Here is a 19,033-nt window from a genome sequence, read left to right on the forward strand (position 1 = left end):
TGGTTGCCAGCCAATTGCAGGGCACATGGAAACAGACAACAGGCACTCACAATCCCTCCTAGGGGTAACTTTGAGCCTCCAATGAAAGCACGTTTTTGGGATGTGGGAGGAAGCCGGAGTGCCTGGAGAAAACCCACGCAAGCATGGGGAGAACATCCAAACTCCACACATGCGGGGCTGGGATTGAACCCTGGACTTCAGAACTGTGAAGCCAATGCTTTCCAGCTGCCCCGCCGTTGTGGAGTTTACGTGCCTTCCCCGTGCTTGTGTGGGTTTTCTTTGGGCATTCTGCTTTCCTCTGGCATCCTAAATACATGCATTAATTGGAGACTCTAAATTGCCCCTCGATGTGATTGTGGGTGCGACTGTTGGTTGTCACCATGTGCCCTGTGATTGGCTGGCAGCCTGTTCAGGGTGTACCCTGCCTCCTGCCCAATATCAAATGGGATTGGCTCCAGCAGTACCGCTACCCTCGTGAGGATAAGCGGCTAAGAAAATGGATGGATCTGGAATGTGTGACATGGATACGTAATATCCTATTAAATTCAAGAGAGGGCGCTGTTGCATTTTCCATGTGTCAAATTATCTGTCCCAAAGAATGCGCCACCAATCTGTCTGGATTTCCAGATTGAAAATGGCGGTCTCAGTGTTTCCCGGTGTACGGCTCCTGTCCATCGGAGACGCAAATGGAGATATACAACGACACTCAGAACAGCAACCTCTGCGATTGGAAGTCAAAACTACGCAGGACGCCGCATTACTCAACCTTTCTAATGGTACGTTAACCATTTCAATATGAATGCAATGGACGTTTAAGGTATTGCACGTCCAAGTGCTAATGCTATGCTTTGCACATGCTGAATACAACTACTGTGATAGCCTTGGCTACCAATAAGCTAACGGTAACCCATGAGGGACCGAGTCGATTTAGTTCGCGTTTCACGAGGGAACCGTCAGTGTTCATATCTTTATCCCGATGGCGTGGTATGACTTGTCAAACTCCCAAATAAGTTTGTCACTTTAAGCTGTAGCGCCCGTGCAACACCACGACTACGACTTAGCCGCAAAACCGTCAAGCCGTTGTTTTTTAATAGTTATCAGGGGAACAATACCGCTAGCCTGCTTCCATTTAATGCAGTAGCATGTAGCAACCGGTATAAGATCTTGTGACAGTCCCTTCGATTTTTAATTGCAGTTCCTCTTCTTCTGGCTTGCAGCGAGTATTCATTTTCTCCGTTTTTTTTTTTTTTCATTTTTTATTTTTTTTTAAGTTGAAGTTACTTAGCTTGAAGAGAAAACGTCAACCATGATGAGCACCAGCACGTTGAGGTCCGACGGGCTGCATTTTAGGTCACATAATGGGCTAGTTATAGTGTCCAATCTCCAGTTACTAGACAAAACCGTGGAAATCGAACGTCAATTTGCAAGATGCATTTTGACAAACGTTGATTAAAATTGCGTTTGTACTAATAAGGCTTGTTTTTTTGGGGGGGAAGGGCCTTCATTACTTACGCATTTATCTTTGTTCTCGTTGTAACAATAGTAGGGACCCCCAAGGTTTTTAAAAAATCTATTCAAATAATGTAATTTAGGTACTAAATCATTCCTTGGACTGTGAGAAAATGACACTTTATTTGGATTACCGATTAATATTGGTCTACATGCTCAAAAAAACAAGAAAACCAAATGTGACATTTTTTTTTTGAAAGAACATGAAGGAAATTGGGCCTAGCTTGTTTAATGCTATGAAATGAGTATTCTCTGTTTCTGTGATTTAACTTTTCATTCACGTCATACATTAATGCATCAGTTGATAAATTATCCCATCCTTTTATGAAATATTATTCAAAACCCAAAAAGAAATGGGTTACATGTGTAATTTCCCTTAAGGTCGCCTATGAAAACGAAGCAAAAAGTAGACTTAAGATTTGAAAGTTCCCGTGACTACAAAGATTGACACCAAAGGTGTCTTAAACTTAAGCAAAGTCCTCAACTTTATGGCAAAGTTCACAACTTGCTTTATTCCATAATTTCAACAGAAGTCCACAGCTGACTGTTGGGTACTAGATGAAAGTCCAAATGTCAGTACTGTCACTACTTTTATGCTGCAAAAGAAATAAATACAGTGAAATATAACTGGCAATTCTCCATTTAGTGTGGCAGTAAAATGTTTATTTAAAATTGATTTAGTATGTAGGCATAGAACTTCATTAAATATTAAATCAATTTTAGTTCATTGAATAATGGCTGGGATTTACATTAACCTAGATTTTACCAAACATAATTTAATGAAAAAAAAAAAAGCTAAAATAAATAAAATATTCTGTGCAATGTCATAAAAATATGCATAAATGCACAAAACGCAGGGTTACTTGGGCAAGTGCATGATGTGGGGGAGACAAAAAACTAAGCATGGAACTTTAGCTGCAACAGTAAAACCTTCTTGATCACTTGCAGTGGATCCTTAGCAGTACTTACCTAAAACAGACTCTAACGTACTGACCCAACAGAATTCAACATATCAGAAACCAACCTGGCAACAATAATCATACATAAACATCCCCAATTTTCGCCCAACGGTATTGCATTTTATCAAGTCCAATGAGAGGTTAAAAGAGATCACTGTATAACAATTAATGCAGAAGTCAAATCAAATTTTTTTTTTAGGCCATGTGCAGAAATTTTAAGTAGAATGAACCAGTAAAAAGCCTGATGCAGCTTATAACATTTCCTTTTTATCCTTCATCTTTGTTTAGTATCACCTCTAGAGCCGTGTTCCTTTTCGGCACTAGTGGCATGCAGGGTATGATGTATTCACCTTGTACAGTCCAAGAATGGGACAGATTACCAAGATAATTAGTTATTATGAAAGATAACATAATTCATCACTTACGAACCGTATATGTGTTTCACAGAGAAAATCACGAGAAAAAAAAAGATATTTAAACTTCGCATCAAAAACCCCTTATTCTCGTCACATTCCCTCCAAACTGGAATACACATGGCCTTGAGGTTCTCCAAAAGGCATTGTGCCATGTCTTGAATCACTCAAAAGGCGTACGTCAGATGCCGTACTAGAACAAGTATTTTCTCCCGAAACCAGACTGAGAGCGCACCCAGTGGTCATGGCTGTCATTTACAAAATAATAATAAAAAATTAATAGGATAATCACTTCATTCATCGAAATGTTCCTTCCCAACAATAATGTTGGTCGTTTTTTGTATGAGTTTTAAATAAGTTTCATTTAAAGTAGAAGCAAGAAGAATTATTTGTGCTTGTATTAAATATAATATATTGAAAATATGCTGTGGCCCCAACTGTGGGACACGCCCCTTCAGACACGGAAGTTCTTTTCGAAGAAAATATGTCACAATCGAGTGGTGTCCGGGCTAATTACCCCATTGTTTTGACGATATTTAGATGACATGCCAGGGTTCGCACACGGCCCTAAAAGTCCCAAAAAACCCTAAATTTTCAAAGGTGCATTTAGGGGCTCCTAAAAGTCTTTAAAATCTGCGAAAACCGGTCAAGCCCCTAAAAAGGCCTTAAAAAAAATATCAAAGGGAGGACCTCAACTGCCAAAATTCTCCCTAAAAAATAAATTAATCTTTTATGTAAAAAAAAAAAAAAATGGTGATCCGTCTGGCGTCCAAATCAGCCGGAAATTGTCAACAGAAGTCACCGTGTTGACAACTAGTCGCCATCTTGTCGATATTCCATTGTTTGTTTCCGTGAGTAGGCATTTCACTTCGTCTTCGTTACGACGTAGCGTAGTTCTTTCATCGATCCAACTTGTATCATGGGGAAGTGCATTTTTCAAGAAGCTTGGGTTGAAGGTAAGGAGTTTGGCAGCTGGGTTCATCGAGAACCAAAAGATCGGCACATGTTTTACTGCCATCTGTGCAAGCAGAGTTACTAGCTTGAAAAGATGGGCGTCAAAGCGCTGGAGTCGCACCGGAAAAATAGGAGACACTGATTTGGCGAAGACTCCCTCATCTTCCGTTGGTATGAATCTGTTTCTAAAATAAGATAGTGAAGCATCAACTTCAGGCAGTGGTACTAGCAGTGCATGCGCACTAGGAATCGCAAAAAAAAAAAAAGCTTACTTCCATAACCGGTTTTAACCGAACAGCTATACCAAAAAAACAGTACCGTAGTGGTGTTTACATAATTCACCCGTGGGACCTCGAGTTGGGGTGCGGGGTTCCGCACGGCCTGTTTTTGTTGTTGCTCTTCTGGAATGACGAGTTCAGAGTTCCCCCCCGTTATGCGAGTCGTGTTTTAATGTCTGCCAATAAAACAAGTTTACTCCCATACTTTGGAGCGTTTCCTCGATGCCATGTTTGATGTTTCTTTGATTTAACTGAATGTTCTTTGGAGTCCAACTTTACTCTTAACAGCGAAACTTGAAAAAAGTGGAAATGATGTTGAAAAAATAGCGCAATGTGGAGTACCGGAACCGGAAGAAATGATTAGAAATTTTAACTGATTTCGAAAGTCCGATTACGTTTCAGTTTAAAAAAAAAAAAAAAAGTTTTTGTATTTGCCGGTTGCGATCCCTAATGCGCACCTACAGTTGTCCAGCCAGAAGTCAGGCTTTATGAACGTAGTTCAATACACGAAGACGCACTCGTTAAAGGCAGAGATCGTGTGGACTTTGAAAGTCATCTGCAGCCATTACAGTTACAAATCTTGTGAAAATAATTCGAAAGTGTTTGCAGTCATGTTCCCAGACAGTGACATTGCTAAAAACTACCACTGTGGGGGAAAGGAAGACTTCGTACCTGGCTACATTTGGCATCGCCGCCCACTTTTCATCTCTACTGCCTCAAAGCCAAAAAAGCCAGAATAGAGACTGACATATCAACGCTTATTGAGAAGGCTGACAGGCTGTGTGAGGAGGCAGAAGAAAAGGGGAATCTGACGTTTATCACTGAGGCCAATGCGCTCAGAGGCAGAGCAAAGGACAAGACAACCACTTTGGCACCTCTGCAGCAACAAATAGAGGAGGCACTGGGTAGTCTCTAGGAGCTAGATTAGGGGTGCTGAAACAGACATCAGTAGAAGACATTTGTGTATCTAGTTGCAATTGTAGTTAGAATCTGTTTTTCTGTGTACTGTTATGTGAAGACGTTGACAATGGTCATATCAATGAGAACTACCACAAGGGGTGACAGGTGATCACTGTCACAGGTACTGAGATACTGGAACATTTGATGAACCAAGAACGGTTGATGGCACCATTGGGTGAGTCTTTTTTCCTTAATCTTGATTTCCCACGATGGCCCTAAATTTTTCGTGTCGGCCCTAAAATTTTCGTGTCAGCCCCTAAGAATGCCCCTAAAAAGCCCTTACATTTTTTTTGGTCAGACTGAGTATGAACCCTGCATGCGGATCATGACCAAACAACCTCCGCGTGGTGGTGATAAATGCCCACTTCCAGGGCGGAGATGAGCCACCGTGGTGACGAGCCACCCCGGCCGACAAGGCCAGCAACCGGCTACCTTCCCGCAAGTAAAACTAATAGAAACAAATGAATCTGCTAGAGGGCGCTCCTGCCCCGTACGTCACTTCCTCCTTCTTCTCGAAAACAAATCCTTCGAGAGGATTTTCATGGCGGGAGTTGCAAAAAGCAGTATATGTCAAAATCCTGTTTTGTGGTGAAAAACGTCATGGGTCCATACTGCCTGCTGTTTTTTCATTAACAACATACTAAAAATCATGCGTTTCATAACTGTGGCCCTTTAGGCAAGTCTTAACATTTTCTTTTTCTTCGAGGAGCACTTTTGCTAATCATTTATTCATTTGAGGAGCAACCTTTTGCAGGTTTATCACAGGCGTTAGACGTAAGCTTAATACGATCAGGATTTTTGGGGCCGATCACCGAGTTAAAAAAAAAAAAAAACACTGATCTGATCACAACTGGAAGCACTTAATCTATTGAAAGCCCCACTGACATCCCGATATACATAGATATTGTAATGAAAAATACAAATTCACTTCAATGTCGATATGAAAAAATAAATATGAGCGGAGAGTGTGTCATCCATGCGCAAATTTGCGGAAGTCTCATTCGACATCCAAGTGGTAGCCATATTGCTTGCAACGTCATCAGCAGATGTTACACCAGGACATTTGCCATTGAAAACGCATAGTGGCTCCTGCTATAGGACACGGAAGCTCTTTCCGAAGAAGAGAACATCTCACAATCGAGTGAAGTGATCAGGCCAATATTACCCTATCGTTTCAAGCCATATTTAGATGATATTCGGATCACTTCTAACAGACAACAGACTCCCCGGCAGTATGTATGAGCCACCCCAGTTGAAGCCATGTTCGGCGGACGAGGCGCCGCCAAGGCAATCCGCGGTGGGCGTTGCGCATTGACACATTTCGCGCCCCTGACTTACGTACGCGGATATTTTGTTACGTCAGGAGAGGATTAGGTCTGCCCTCCCCAACTTGTTTTTTTTCTTTTAGTAGCTCTTTACACACCTACCTGTCATTTGGAACCCACGAAGCTCTCGTCCTTTGCACCTGTGCAATCCATTTTTCAAGACCAACCAGGTCTTTTTGAAAAGTATGAAGAGTAAATCCATCCTCCCGAGTGTTCGAACAATATCCAGCAATACAACGAGCCGGCATTTTGGCTAAAACAATGGAAAAAAGAGCTACCTTCCACCAGCAGGTAAAACTAGTATAAACACACAAGACCGCCTGAGTGCGCTTCTGGTGACAAGGTCACTTCCTGCGTCTTCTCCAAAACAAATCCATTGAGAAGAGATATATATATATATATATATATATATATATACACAAAGTGAGGAAAATAAATATTTCAACACCCTGCTATATTGCAAGTTATCCCACTTAGAAAACTTAGAAAAATTTTCATTGTAGGTGTACGACCACTGTGAGAGAGATAATCTGAAAAGAAAAATCCAGAAATCACAATATAGGAATTATTTTTCAACGAATTGTGCGATACAGCTGCAAATGAGTATTTGTACACCTTTAATTCTGACCCTCAAAAACCCGTTAGTCTGCCTTTAAAAGCCCACTTCCACTCCATGTATTATCCTGAATCAGATGCATGTGTTTGAGGTCGTTAGCTACATAAAGACACCTGTCCACCCCATACAATCAGTAAGACTCAAACTTGTAACATGGCCAGGACCAAAGAGTTGTCCAAAGACACCAGAGACAAAATTGGACAACTCCACATGGCTGGAAAGGGCTACAGAGAAATTGCCGAAAGGTCCACTGTTGGAGCAATCATTAGAAAATGGAAGTAGCTAAACATGACGGTCAATCTCAATTGGAGTCGAGCCCCGTGTAATATCTCACCTCGTGGGATCTCAATGATCCTTGGAAAGGTGAGGAATCAGCCCAGGACTTGGTCAATGACCTGAAAAGAGCTGGGACCACCGTTTCCAAGGTGATACACTTAGACGTCATGGTTTGAAATCATGCATGGCCCGGAAGGTTCCCCTGCTTAAACCAGCACATGTCAAGGCCCATCTTAAGGTTGCCAATGACCATTTGGATGATACAGAGGAATCAAAGGAGAAAGTTTTCTAGTCAGATGAGACCAAAATTGAACTTTTTGGTCATAATTCCACTCACTGTGTTTGGAGGAAGTGATGAATTCCATCCCAAGAACACCATCAAGATCTGTGTGGCGAGTGGGCCAAAATCCCTCCCGTAGTGTGTGCAAACCTGGTGAACAACTAAGGAAACATTTGACCTCTGTAATTGCAAACAAAGGCTACTGTACCAAATATTAACATTGGTTTTCTCACGTGTTCAAATACTCATTTGCAGCTGTATCACACACATAAATCATACATTGTGATTTCTTTATTTTTCTTTTTAGGTTATCTCTCTCAGTAGACATGCACCTATGATGAGAATTTCAGACCCCTCCCGGACAACTTGCAATAGAGCAAGGTGTTCAAATACTTATTTTCTTCACAGTATGGAAAATTAAATGAATTCATATTTACAATAAATAATGTCTTTGTTGATCTATTTATGCCAGTGGAGGCATAGTGACAAAACAAAGGAATGGTCTTCTGTTAGATGGCAGCAAGTACATACAGCAATTAATGTATCTTTTTGTGACATTTTTGTTTGTCAGTGTGGCATGAGATTTTTCAACTGTAAAGTATGTGCCCTGGCTCCATAAACACTGGAAGTCGCTGCTCTGGTCGATAGTGGGTGGCTCAGTGGTGCAGATGTTGTTGTTGAGCGTTGGCCTCATAGCAGGACCAGGGTCAAATCCATACCGCCTTCTGTTTTTTCAACATACTATAAATGTGCCCCATGCATTTCAAATCCTGGCCCCGCATGTGTGGGGTTTCGTCAGTGCCTGTGTGGGTTTTCTCCAGGCACTCTGGTTTCATCCCACATCCCAAAAACATGCAGAAATTGTGGACTCTAAATTGCCCCTCTGTGTGATTGTGAGTGCAACTTTTCTGTCTCCATGTACCTTGCGATTGGCTGGCAACCAGTTCAGGGTGTACCCGGCCTGTGAAGTTTTTAATAACTTGATTGGCCAGCGGTTATTTAAAGTACTATCTCAAAATGGAGGTGAGAATCCCCCCCAAAAAAAAGAAAAGCCTCGTATTTTTATTCAAATATACTGGGCACGATGGTGACTCAGAGTAAATGACTTTTGGTTCGGTAAATTATTACAATAGAGCTGATCAACTGATCAGCATAGAATGCTCTTGATCACCTGATACTGATCTCACTGAGATTGTATTGGCATAAAGTTCAATTCGAAGCAGGGTTTTTTGAAACAAGAAAAACACATGATGAGGAGATGTTGTACGGCTGCAGCTATCAAATATTCTACTAATTGATTATCCTCTGAGACCCTCATCAGTTTGGGTCCATAACCCATTTTAGAGGTTATTCCTTTGACCACATTTGCCATGTTTTTAACCGACGAATACACCCACTTACAGATCAGATGGTCATAGGCTGCCGACTTGTCACACGGTGACTGCAGTGAACAAAACATTGAAGCACGCTGTATCTAAGTAATGTCAATGTTAAAGTTCTTTTCCAATAAGAATTATTATATAAGTATTTTCTGCACCATAATGGGCACCAGATTATAAAGAGCAGTCTCAATTATGGGGGACTATTTCTGTAATTAGCACAGGGTATTAACTTACAATTCCATTGCAACATGCAAACAATTTTCTCTTGAGATTGCTGTCACATTTCTGTGAGTCCCATTATAAATTACTCGTGCACTCTTTGTTGTAGTCTTGCCAATCTGCACTGTTTGGCCACTCACATGCTTGTGAAGCATCTGCACCACTTGCACAATTGACATTGTACCAGTTTATCACACTCTTCTTCTTTTCCTTTCCTTTGATGATGATGCTCTCAAACCGTTTTAAGGTTGTTATATTACCTCCTATATTTAAAATACAGAATTAGCTTTTTGTGCATTGTATTGTCTGTGCTTTCATCCTTGGATCAGGCAGTGTCAAGGTGGAATTTTAACATTATACACCATCTCATCCTGTACTTTCTACTTTAGATTCAGACCAGACCTTTTTTACTCAAAAAAGAGACTCTCGTCCAGTTGCACCACTTTTTCTTCTATTATTCACATACATTCATTAAAGCAACAGCACTTTTTTTTCCCCATTTTTTGCTTTTACCATTTTTATCAAGAGTAAACACTAGCAGCATATCTGTCTTTGGTCTATGTTGCCCAGACTGTATGGGTGGATGGTGTTTGTAATTATGAATGTATCCCTTTGAGAGACAAAGGGGGGCAGAGTCAGGTAAACTAGCAGGAGAGTGTGCTTCCGTGATTTAAAAAAAAAAAAAAAAAAAAAAAAAAAAAAAAACAGGCTGTGGTTCACTGGTTTTCATGTGCGCTGAGAATGCCTATGTATTTCTACTTGTAACAAATTTTACACGCGTGAGATTTTCCGTGCTCGACTGTGCAGATTTGCGAGTGCGATGGTTTCATAGAAACGGTACTGACAATGTGGCCCGGGACAAAAATTAGTTTGACATGCCTGCCTTAAGATATGGTCAGGCACTTAATAGACCCACCCAAAGGCGGAGGAAGGCTACCCTCTCCTTCCACCGGGGTGAACCGCAACGTAGTTGGGGGGGGGGGGGGGTTAACATTTCATCGAGAAGACGCACGTTGAATGAGAAGCAAAGTAAAGCAGAGCGATCCCAAACCCACACTCAGGCAGTCGTCATTAACATGCACATTTTAAAGTGCTTCTCAAGTTTTTTACTTTCATCTTTCCAGTAATTTTTCGGCCATGGGCCCAAAGAAAGATAGCAGTACCATCAGCAGCAAAAGGAAAGTTGTCTAAACCACAGTGGATTGAAGGAAAGAGATAATTGCTAAGTATGAAAATGATGTGCATGTTACTGATCTTGCTGTTTCTTATGGCTAAGTTGACTATTTTGACTATCCTAAAGAATAAAAATGAAATGTGATAGGAGCTAGTGTTGCGAAAGGAATGACTAGCATTACAAAGCAAAGGACACAGATAATAGAAGAAATGCAGAAGCTACTGGAAACCTATCCAGTCAAATCATGAAGGGTGATTTCGGTGTAACACTTATTCCTGTATCACACCAAAAAGGTAAATGATACGCATTTAAGTTGCTTTAATTTGACTTAATTACGTTCAAACTCTGAGGTTCGTGTCTGTGCACGCGTGTGTGTGTGTGTTTGTGTGTGTCTGTGTGCGCGCGTGTCTGCGTGTGTATGCTGAATTAACGGCACTGAATTGGCGGCACCATATGCTGGAGACGGAGAAATACATAAAGAAATACAGACCCTAGTTCTGAAATATAGCTAATCAGAGCCACGTTTTTTTCTTTTTTGACCAAATGTATCCTTTTTCATCTATTTATGCCAGTGAGGCACAGTGACAGAACAAAGTAATTGTCTTCTGTTTGATGACCGTAAGTACATACAGCAATTAATGTATCTAATTTGTGACATTTTTGTTTGTTGGTGTGCCATAAGATTTTTTTTTTTTTTAAATGTTAGGTATGTGCCTTGGCTTCAAAAAGGTTGGAATTCGCTGCTCTGGTCAATCTTATGTGTTGACCAGAATGGCAGCCTGTTTACACACAACCATGAGCGCCAGCACTAGCTTGGTAGGCTACGTCACGTTTTGTTGCCAGCTTGTGAGCCGCATCGTATTAAAAGTATGTGACGATACCTTAAGACTTACACAAACAACCCCTCCTGTCCTGAGCACCGATGACCACCAATACATGTTCTTTTCACCCATTTTCTTCTTCTATTGTTGGCGCAATTCACTCGTGTTGTTATCACTATAGTAACAAGTGTATCTAATCACATTTGCGTTGACAAGATAGAGCCCAACAATTGTAAAAATGGGATACGGTGGTATTATGGTATCAAAATACATTTTATTTCAATAGTCTGACATAGTGCAATTGTGAGAGCAAATTTGTCTTGTCTAATCTGCGCATTACGTGTCTCTCAGCTGTCTCATCTCATTCCTGCAGATGAGGCTTTTTTTCCCCCAAACTTAATTGGCCATCACCTATTTAGAGTTTATCAAAAGGTGGGAGAATGCCAAAAAAAATAAACCCTTGCCTTTGTGTTCAAATATGCATGGCACGATGGCGACGCAGCGTAAATGACTTTTTTTTTCCAGCCGATCAATGACATCATTGATCATATCAGCGAATTATGACAATAGAGCCAATTAACTGATCAACATAAAATGCTCATCATTGGCAAATACCGATGTCACTGATGAAATCGGCGTAAAGTCAAGAATGTCACAATTTAATTTGATTTCAATTCTTTAGGTTACAATTTCCTTCAATACTGATTTAAATGTTCCAATGAGTAAAAATACACAAGTGAAAATTTTGAAATATTTTGATCTCATAATAAAATGAAAATAACTTTTTTCAAGCAATAAAACATCTGAAAATAAAATTGCATACAACCTAATTATATAATGATGATTTGCAAGAAATTGTAATAAAAATGCACAATGAGGAAAACATTTTATTAAAGCCCAAGTGTCATCCCTATAAACATTGTAAAATACATATTGTAATGAAAAATACATATAACATGATTCACTTCAATGTCTATACGAAAAAATACATTTGAGCGGAGAGCGCGTCATCCATGTGCAAAGTTGCAGAAGTGTCATTCTACGATATCCAAGTGGTGGCCATATTGGCTGCATCCTCCGTCCGTGACGTCACCCAGACATTCGCCAATAAAAACATGCCGTGCACCCTAACTATGCGAGACAAACGAGCCCCTTCTGAGACGGAAGGTCTTTTCGAAAAGGAGAACACCACACAACCGAGTGAAGTTACCGGGGCAATATTACACGATTGTTTCGAGTCCTCGGGGCAATATTACAGGATTGTTTCGAGCCATATTCAGATGATATGCTATCACGGCCAAACCGCATCCCCGTCCAATCCACTTCCGCGGCGGAGATGAGCCATCGCGGATGAGCCGGCCGGTGTGGCTTATGACAGAGCCGAGCCGCCCTGCTTAAGGGCGGTGTTCCTTGATGCCGCAGTACTGGGCAACACAATCGAGCCGGGGCGCTTTATGCGGGTACGTGGCTGAGTGAGGCATTCTCGGCTGGGTTCTTCAGAGCCGCCCCCGTCCGCAAAGCCCGACGTGCAGCCTTCGCAGAAGCAGTGACCGCTGAACGCGGCGCCTCAGTGTGGCTGATTTTTGGCGCCGTGGTGGCATATAATGGAGCCGAGCCGTGCTGCTTTTAGGGGAATGTTCAAAGCCGCCGCAGTACTTGTTGAACACCGTCGAGCCCGGTCGCATTACTGCCTATCTGTTATTTGGAACCCACGAAGCTCTCGTCCTCTGCACCCGTACAATCCATTTTTCACAACGAACCGGGTCTCTTGGTCTATTCAGGGGTCAGTAGCTCTTTCTGTAGACTTTAATGACTCAAAAACTGCTGTTTTAGCTGTACATTGTACAATTCCAGAATGGCAGCTTCACGCATTTTTCGTATTGGAATTCCAAATTGTGGTTGGGGTGTCTTTTGTCATTATCTGTGTTCTGGATTTACAAGGGAAAACAAAATGACCCCATATTATCATATTTAAAAGTAGCTGGTGTTTGCTTGAGTAGCCACTGTGTTTAGCTTCTGTCCATTCAACATGAATCACATGCACAGCCCCCCACAGTGGCCAGGAGATCCATCAATTAAACAGGTTTGCAGAATCGATAGTGAATTGTTTTCCATTCCATTTTCCAAGCCGTTTATCCTCACAAGAGTCGCAGGAGTGCTGGAGCATATACCAGCGAATCTTGGGCGAAAGGTGGACTACACCCTGAACTGATGAAAAGAATAAATGCAGTGCATTTAATTAATGCTATCATAAACTAGTCCGGTAAATTGCTGGTAAACAATTACAATTTCATTCAATGCATTTTGGCTTTAAATGTTGTGATTACTGGAATTTATCAAAATAATGGAATGTAAAGTGACTATTAAATATTTACTCTGCCATTTGTATACAGCGTTGCAGTTTCTCGATTCACAAAAACATTTATAGTATATTTAGTACTGTATATAGTTTAAACTGCAGGATTTTAAATCTCAATTTTGTCATTTTCTCAACATTTAGAGAGCCTGGATAGCACCTTCAAAAACCTGTATACTTGCATTTGTATGTTTTTAAAAAATTTGCCTGATCTGTTTGTTCTTTTTAGGAGAGGATGCAAGTGTCTTCAAATGCTCGGTTTCTCGGGAGACTGAATGCAGCAGAGTGGGGAAGCAGTCATTCATTATCACATTGGGCTGCAACAGCGTCCTAATTCAATTCTCCTCACCTGCAGGTACTCTCAAATCCCCAAATGAAGTCAAAAGTACATGTACTTGTAATGTAAACTTTATTTCCACTGTGCCATTTTTAATGAATTAATAGTTATTTCAAGGCACCGCCCTATAAATTTAGACCATTTGTAGACAGTCAAGAAAAAGAAAACGACAGTCTCTCCTGGGTCCAGTTTAAAAAAAATAAAATAAATTGCACCCCACCCTTGCAAATCAACTTAATATTGTCCTTGTTTTTTATCCAGTTTATTTTATTTGTTTTCAAAGAATTGTATATAATTGCATATACTGTGGCTATGATGAAACATAATGGACAAGAGGTACTGCGGCCTGCTGAAGAATAGCACAGTGTTCCCTCATTTGATACGGGGGTGACGTTCACAAAAATGCAGTGGTACCATTACTTACGAAATTGATCCGTTTCGGAAGTTGTTTCCATTTACGTTTTTTCTTTTTTTCTTTTTTTTTTAACTTTTTGTGTTCCTTTTATATGTTTTAAGGCTGTTAAACCCCACACCTTAAACTTTATAAACTTTTTCAGACCGGCATTAACATTTTCCCACATGTTTCTTGTTTAAACACGCTCAAAATTAAACCTTTGTAGAAAAAAAGCACACTACTGTATTCTAGAAAGAAGCCAAAGATCAAAACCTGTTTGAGGCTAAAATATTTGAGAAACAAATATATAAACATCTCTCCATACCTATTCATCCGCTTCATCAAGCACTGGTATAACCGTTTCCAATAAAAAGAAAATTTTAATGCTCACTTTATGAGATTGGACGCACAAGAAATTATTAATTGCGATTTGGGCGTATTTTACAGATAATCTGGCCAGGTGGTGCTTTGGGTTGTTTTTGGCGCCCTTTTTTTCCCCTCCCAGCTTTTGAGTGAGACTCTTCTTATAAACAGACATGCCACCTTTGATTATGTTTGAGAACTGAAAGCGCGGTCCTTTTGTGGGGGTGCACTGAAACGCTGCGTGGGACCCCGCCTGCCCCTGGTACTTAAGATGGTCACCGCTACCGGAATCTGACGTTCATTGGGCCCACGCTCAATGCAATTTGCTGAAGACCCAATCAATCTCCATGGCGTGTGTCCTGTACAACGGTGGGCCCCTGGCCGGTAAACCATTTTGCACCATGCCGCAAAGAATGAATAATAAATGATTACATTTTTTTTTCCGGGTGTCTTATTTTGAAAGACAACCACTTCCGCCCTCGCCTCATTTCCATGCTTGATGCTGACGTGTCTTTTTCTTGCCTCAGCAATCATAGCTGGCCCTTGTAAAATGAACCAGAGACAGTTCACTGGAGTTTCTGTGGAAAGTGTATACAAGAGAATGATGAGACAACAGAGGGGTCACAGATTGCCTACAAAAAGAAAGCTGGATTTGAAAGTGTAAGTGTTACGGGTTCATCGCAACAGGTGATTCAGAAGCCCTACACCCACTCTTTGTAAGACGTGGTGACCGATTTGCTAATGAAGCCATGAAACCATCAAAACTGCACCGCTACATGGACACAAAACACCCAGCATTGAAAGAAAAGCCTTTAGAATGTTTTAAAGAAGAAAATTGTAACATGAAGGACAAAGGGTAAAAACATCATTACTGGTCACAGATCACATTGCTAAAGCTAAAAAGCTCACTACTTTGGGGAGAACTGATTTCGCCTGCAACAAAGGACACTTGCAGAAAACTTTTCAGAGAGGCTGCAGTAAAGGATGACAACATCCCGCTTTCAGTGACCACAATAGGAAGAATAAATGAAATGGCTGGGGACATCGAGGCACAGTTACATGAAAGATTAACGCATAACCGCTATGTATTTTGGTGAGTTGATTTTTTTTTTTTTTTCAATTTTTTTTGTCATCTAGTGCATTCAACATTAATTTCAAAGAAAATCGTGCAAATTTATTTTTGCTGTGTGTGTGTGCGTGCATGCGTGTGTGTGTGTGTGTGTGTGTGTGTGTGTGCGTGTGTGTTTGTGTGCACACACCACACCTTGATTGTAGGTCTACTTGAAACCGGTCCCAGGTGCAAAAAAATATTGGGGACCATTGCTGCACAGTACAGACTGCGTTCAGCTTGGTTAATTTATACAATTGTTTGATGTTAGTAATGTGGCTCTTTTGTGCTGAAGAGAAAGAAGTGGACACAAGTGTTGGAAAAAGAGTAGGAGGGTGCACTACCATTTGATTGCTTGATAACCATGGGCAATGAACTTAAGCGAACTCCACTGTGCTCCGGTGCACTTACTGGCAGTGGGGTTCAGGGGCCGTTACAGCACAATGCCTCGCGGCTTTCTACAAAGCCGCAGCGTGTTTTGTTGATGTGCCAAAACGCCACGGCAGCAGTCTCTGTATTTAGGGTGGTTGACAATTGACCCCTCCGTACAGGGCACTTAACCACGCCTCCTGAAGAAGTGATGTCACGCCACATGCGCTGACGTAAGACAAACAATTAGTAAAAATGGCAAATACAATACATTCTTAACTCAGACGCCATGCTTCTGATTTCATTCAAATCAACGATATATTATAGATTCTAAATACAACACATTGTTAACTGAGAGAGACTCCATGCTTCTGATTTCATTCAATCATTCACACGTAGCAATGTTATGCTAGCGAAGAACATCTCATTCATTTATACGAGACGTGTATTAAAAATCAAATATAGGGCATATCTTCGCGCAAACACAGTCTGGTTAAGCTTTGGCCGCGAGCCGGCAACAAAGCGACACGTTTGTGCAGTCCGATCATCACTAAATATCTCTCAACAAAGAATAAGTGTGTCAATCGTTCACACGTAGCAATATTATGCTAGCGAAGAACGTCTCATTCATTTATGCGAGACGTGTATTAAAAATCAAATATAGGGCATATCTTCATGCAAACAGTCTGGTTAAGCTTTGGCTGCTAGCCGGCAACAAAGCGACACGTTTGTGCAGTCGGATCATCACTAAATATCTCTCAACAAAGAAAAAGTGTCAATCGTTCACACATAGCAATGTTATGCTAGCGAAGAACTTCAAATTCATTTATACGAGACATCTATTGAAAATCAAATATAAGGCATACCTTCGTGCAAACATATCTGTTCCGTTTGATATTAGATGGATTTAGTTGATGATGCGGTCTTCCACAAAGTTTGATCCATCGAAGGCATTTTTCGAACTGGGTCTTCGGTATTGGAAAGGGTACGAATCGAACTCCACCAACTAGCCTTTCAGGATACCTGTCGTCACTTACAAAGTCCGTGACTACACCTCTTAACCATATTTTTTGTTAAATAACCCAAATACGCGATGAAACGCTAACAAAGCCTATACTGGATGCAATGTTGTCTGAGAAAATGGCGGGAACAAAAAGGGGTGTGGTTTATGCAGATCTCTGGCCTCTGATTGGTCAGTGACCTGGATTGCGCAATATCCACAGAGGGGTCAATTATCTACAGTCACTTACAATCGGGACGCAGAACACGATGCGGGTTTTCCATTAGTGAATCAGGATACAGAACACAATATGGAATACACTATCTGTAAGAAAAAAAAAAAAGCCTTGTACGAAAAATTGCACTGAAAAACCTGTGTAATAGCGAGGCAGCGTAAAATGAACCAGGTTGTAGCGAGGGAACACTGTATTTCAAAGACCAATAGTATCGGCTGCGCAATGGCAAGTAAAGTGAGTGACAATTAGGGAAGTCATTGTTCACAATGTAACACTGGTTACACATGGTGCCAAAATAATCCAACAAATAGAGAACAAGAGGAAAAGGGTAAATGAAACTGAACTAACATTTTAATGAACATTCAAAAAGCATTCACAGCATTATGTATTTATACACTTAAAAACTAGTGACAGACCAATATTCTGATCTGCTGATAACCATTCCCAATCATTGGCATTTTGTTCCATATCACATCGGTCAATTTTTAATCTGACCACATATAATTTCATTCTGGGTTATTTTGGCTCTGAAATTGTCGCTGCTAGTGCCGGTCTGGGATTTCTCTCTCCAGCATTGTCCCACCTTCAGCATTACCTGATTATTTACTCGTGCACATTACATTCTGTACTTTCAATACTTATTTTTTGTGGGGTTGGTGTGGCTTGGAACAAAACAAGCTGTTTACATGTAAAAAGCGCTTCTACTGACAAAACAATCAGGTTACGAAATGCCTTCCAGAACGAATTAATGTCGTAAATAGAGGTATCCGTGTGTTTGTTTGTGTGTAATCAAGCTCTCCCCTATTATTAAGTATTAGTCCACATACATTACTCGCAGCTCAAGGGAATTAGTCAGCATACATGACTCGCAGCTGTGGGTCTCTATCTCTCTCTCTCTCTAGAGAGAGAGAGCGAGAGAGAGGAGAGAGAGAGGAGAGAGAGAGGAGAGAGAGAGGAGAGAGAGAGGAGAGAGAGAGAGAGAGAGAGAGCTCTCTCTCTCTCTCGAAGAGAGAAGAGAGAGAGAGAAGGAGAGAGAGAGGAGAGAGAGAGAGGAGAGAGAGAGAGAGAGAGAGAGAAGAGAGAGAGAGAGAAGCTCTATCTCTCTCTCTCTCTCTCTCATTTATATATATATATATATATATATATATATATATATATAAAAAAAAAATAAATATGATGTGTGTCTTCAACTATCCTACCAAGCATGTTTTTGGGATGTGAGAGAAAACCACAGAAAATCCACACAGGCACTGGGATAACATGCACACCACCACTGGCTTTGCTGGGATTTTATTCTTTTAGTCCTCTTCTTGCTCCTGCTGATAGTTTGCCTTCATACTTGAACACAACCCCACGTGCTTAGTTTTGAATATGTACTTCAATTCTTCTCCAAGTCAGAGATGTGTCTATGACTGGTATTTGCTCGGATGGCACCAAGTGGGGTTTCCTCAGAACATTTTGGTCATTTCCAGTAGCTGTTTTACTTTCCTTCTGTAACAAAGCAACAACAATGGTGACCGTGGATGCGTGTCTGCTTGAAAAAATAGACCTAAATAATCAGATGATACGTTTAATTATGCTGCAAAATTGAGAGAAAAAACAACAACTTGGGTGCCATGTGGAACCAGGAGGAATGGTGAGTCACAGCATGCATCTCACAGCACGTGATTATATGGGCCATTCACGAAAGATGAACTCCGTGCAG

The 19,033-nt window shown here is 40.9% G+C and overlaps 1 protein-coding gene across 3 annotated transcripts in view; it reads left to right on the forward strand.

The window, feature by feature from the left end:
- Nucleotides 1-562: 562 nt before the first annotated feature.
- The window catches only part of carm1 (coactivator-associated arginine methyltransferase 1), a 170,636-nt gene continuing 152,165 nt past the window's right edge, over nucleotides 563-19,033 (forward strand). For all 3 annotated transcript variants that reach the window (XM_061845172.1, XM_061845173.1, XM_061845174.1), the window contains exons 1-2: nucleotides 563-776; nucleotides 13,752-13,877. In XM_061845172.1, coding sequence (XP_061701156.1) covers nucleotides 599-776; nucleotides 13,752-13,877 — 304 coding nt within the window. In that variant the 5' untranslated portion in view covers nucleotides 563-598. The remainder of the gene's footprint in view (nucleotides 777-13,751; nucleotides 13,878-19,033) is intronic.

Source organism: Syngnathoides biaculeatus, chromosome 16, assembly GCF_019802595.1.
Source record: "Syngnathoides biaculeatus isolate LvHL_M chromosome 16, ASM1980259v1, whole genome shotgun sequence".
In the NCBI taxonomy this organism is placed as follows: Eukaryota; Metazoa; Chordata; class Actinopteri; order Syngnathiformes; family Syngnathidae; genus Syngnathoides; species Syngnathoides biaculeatus.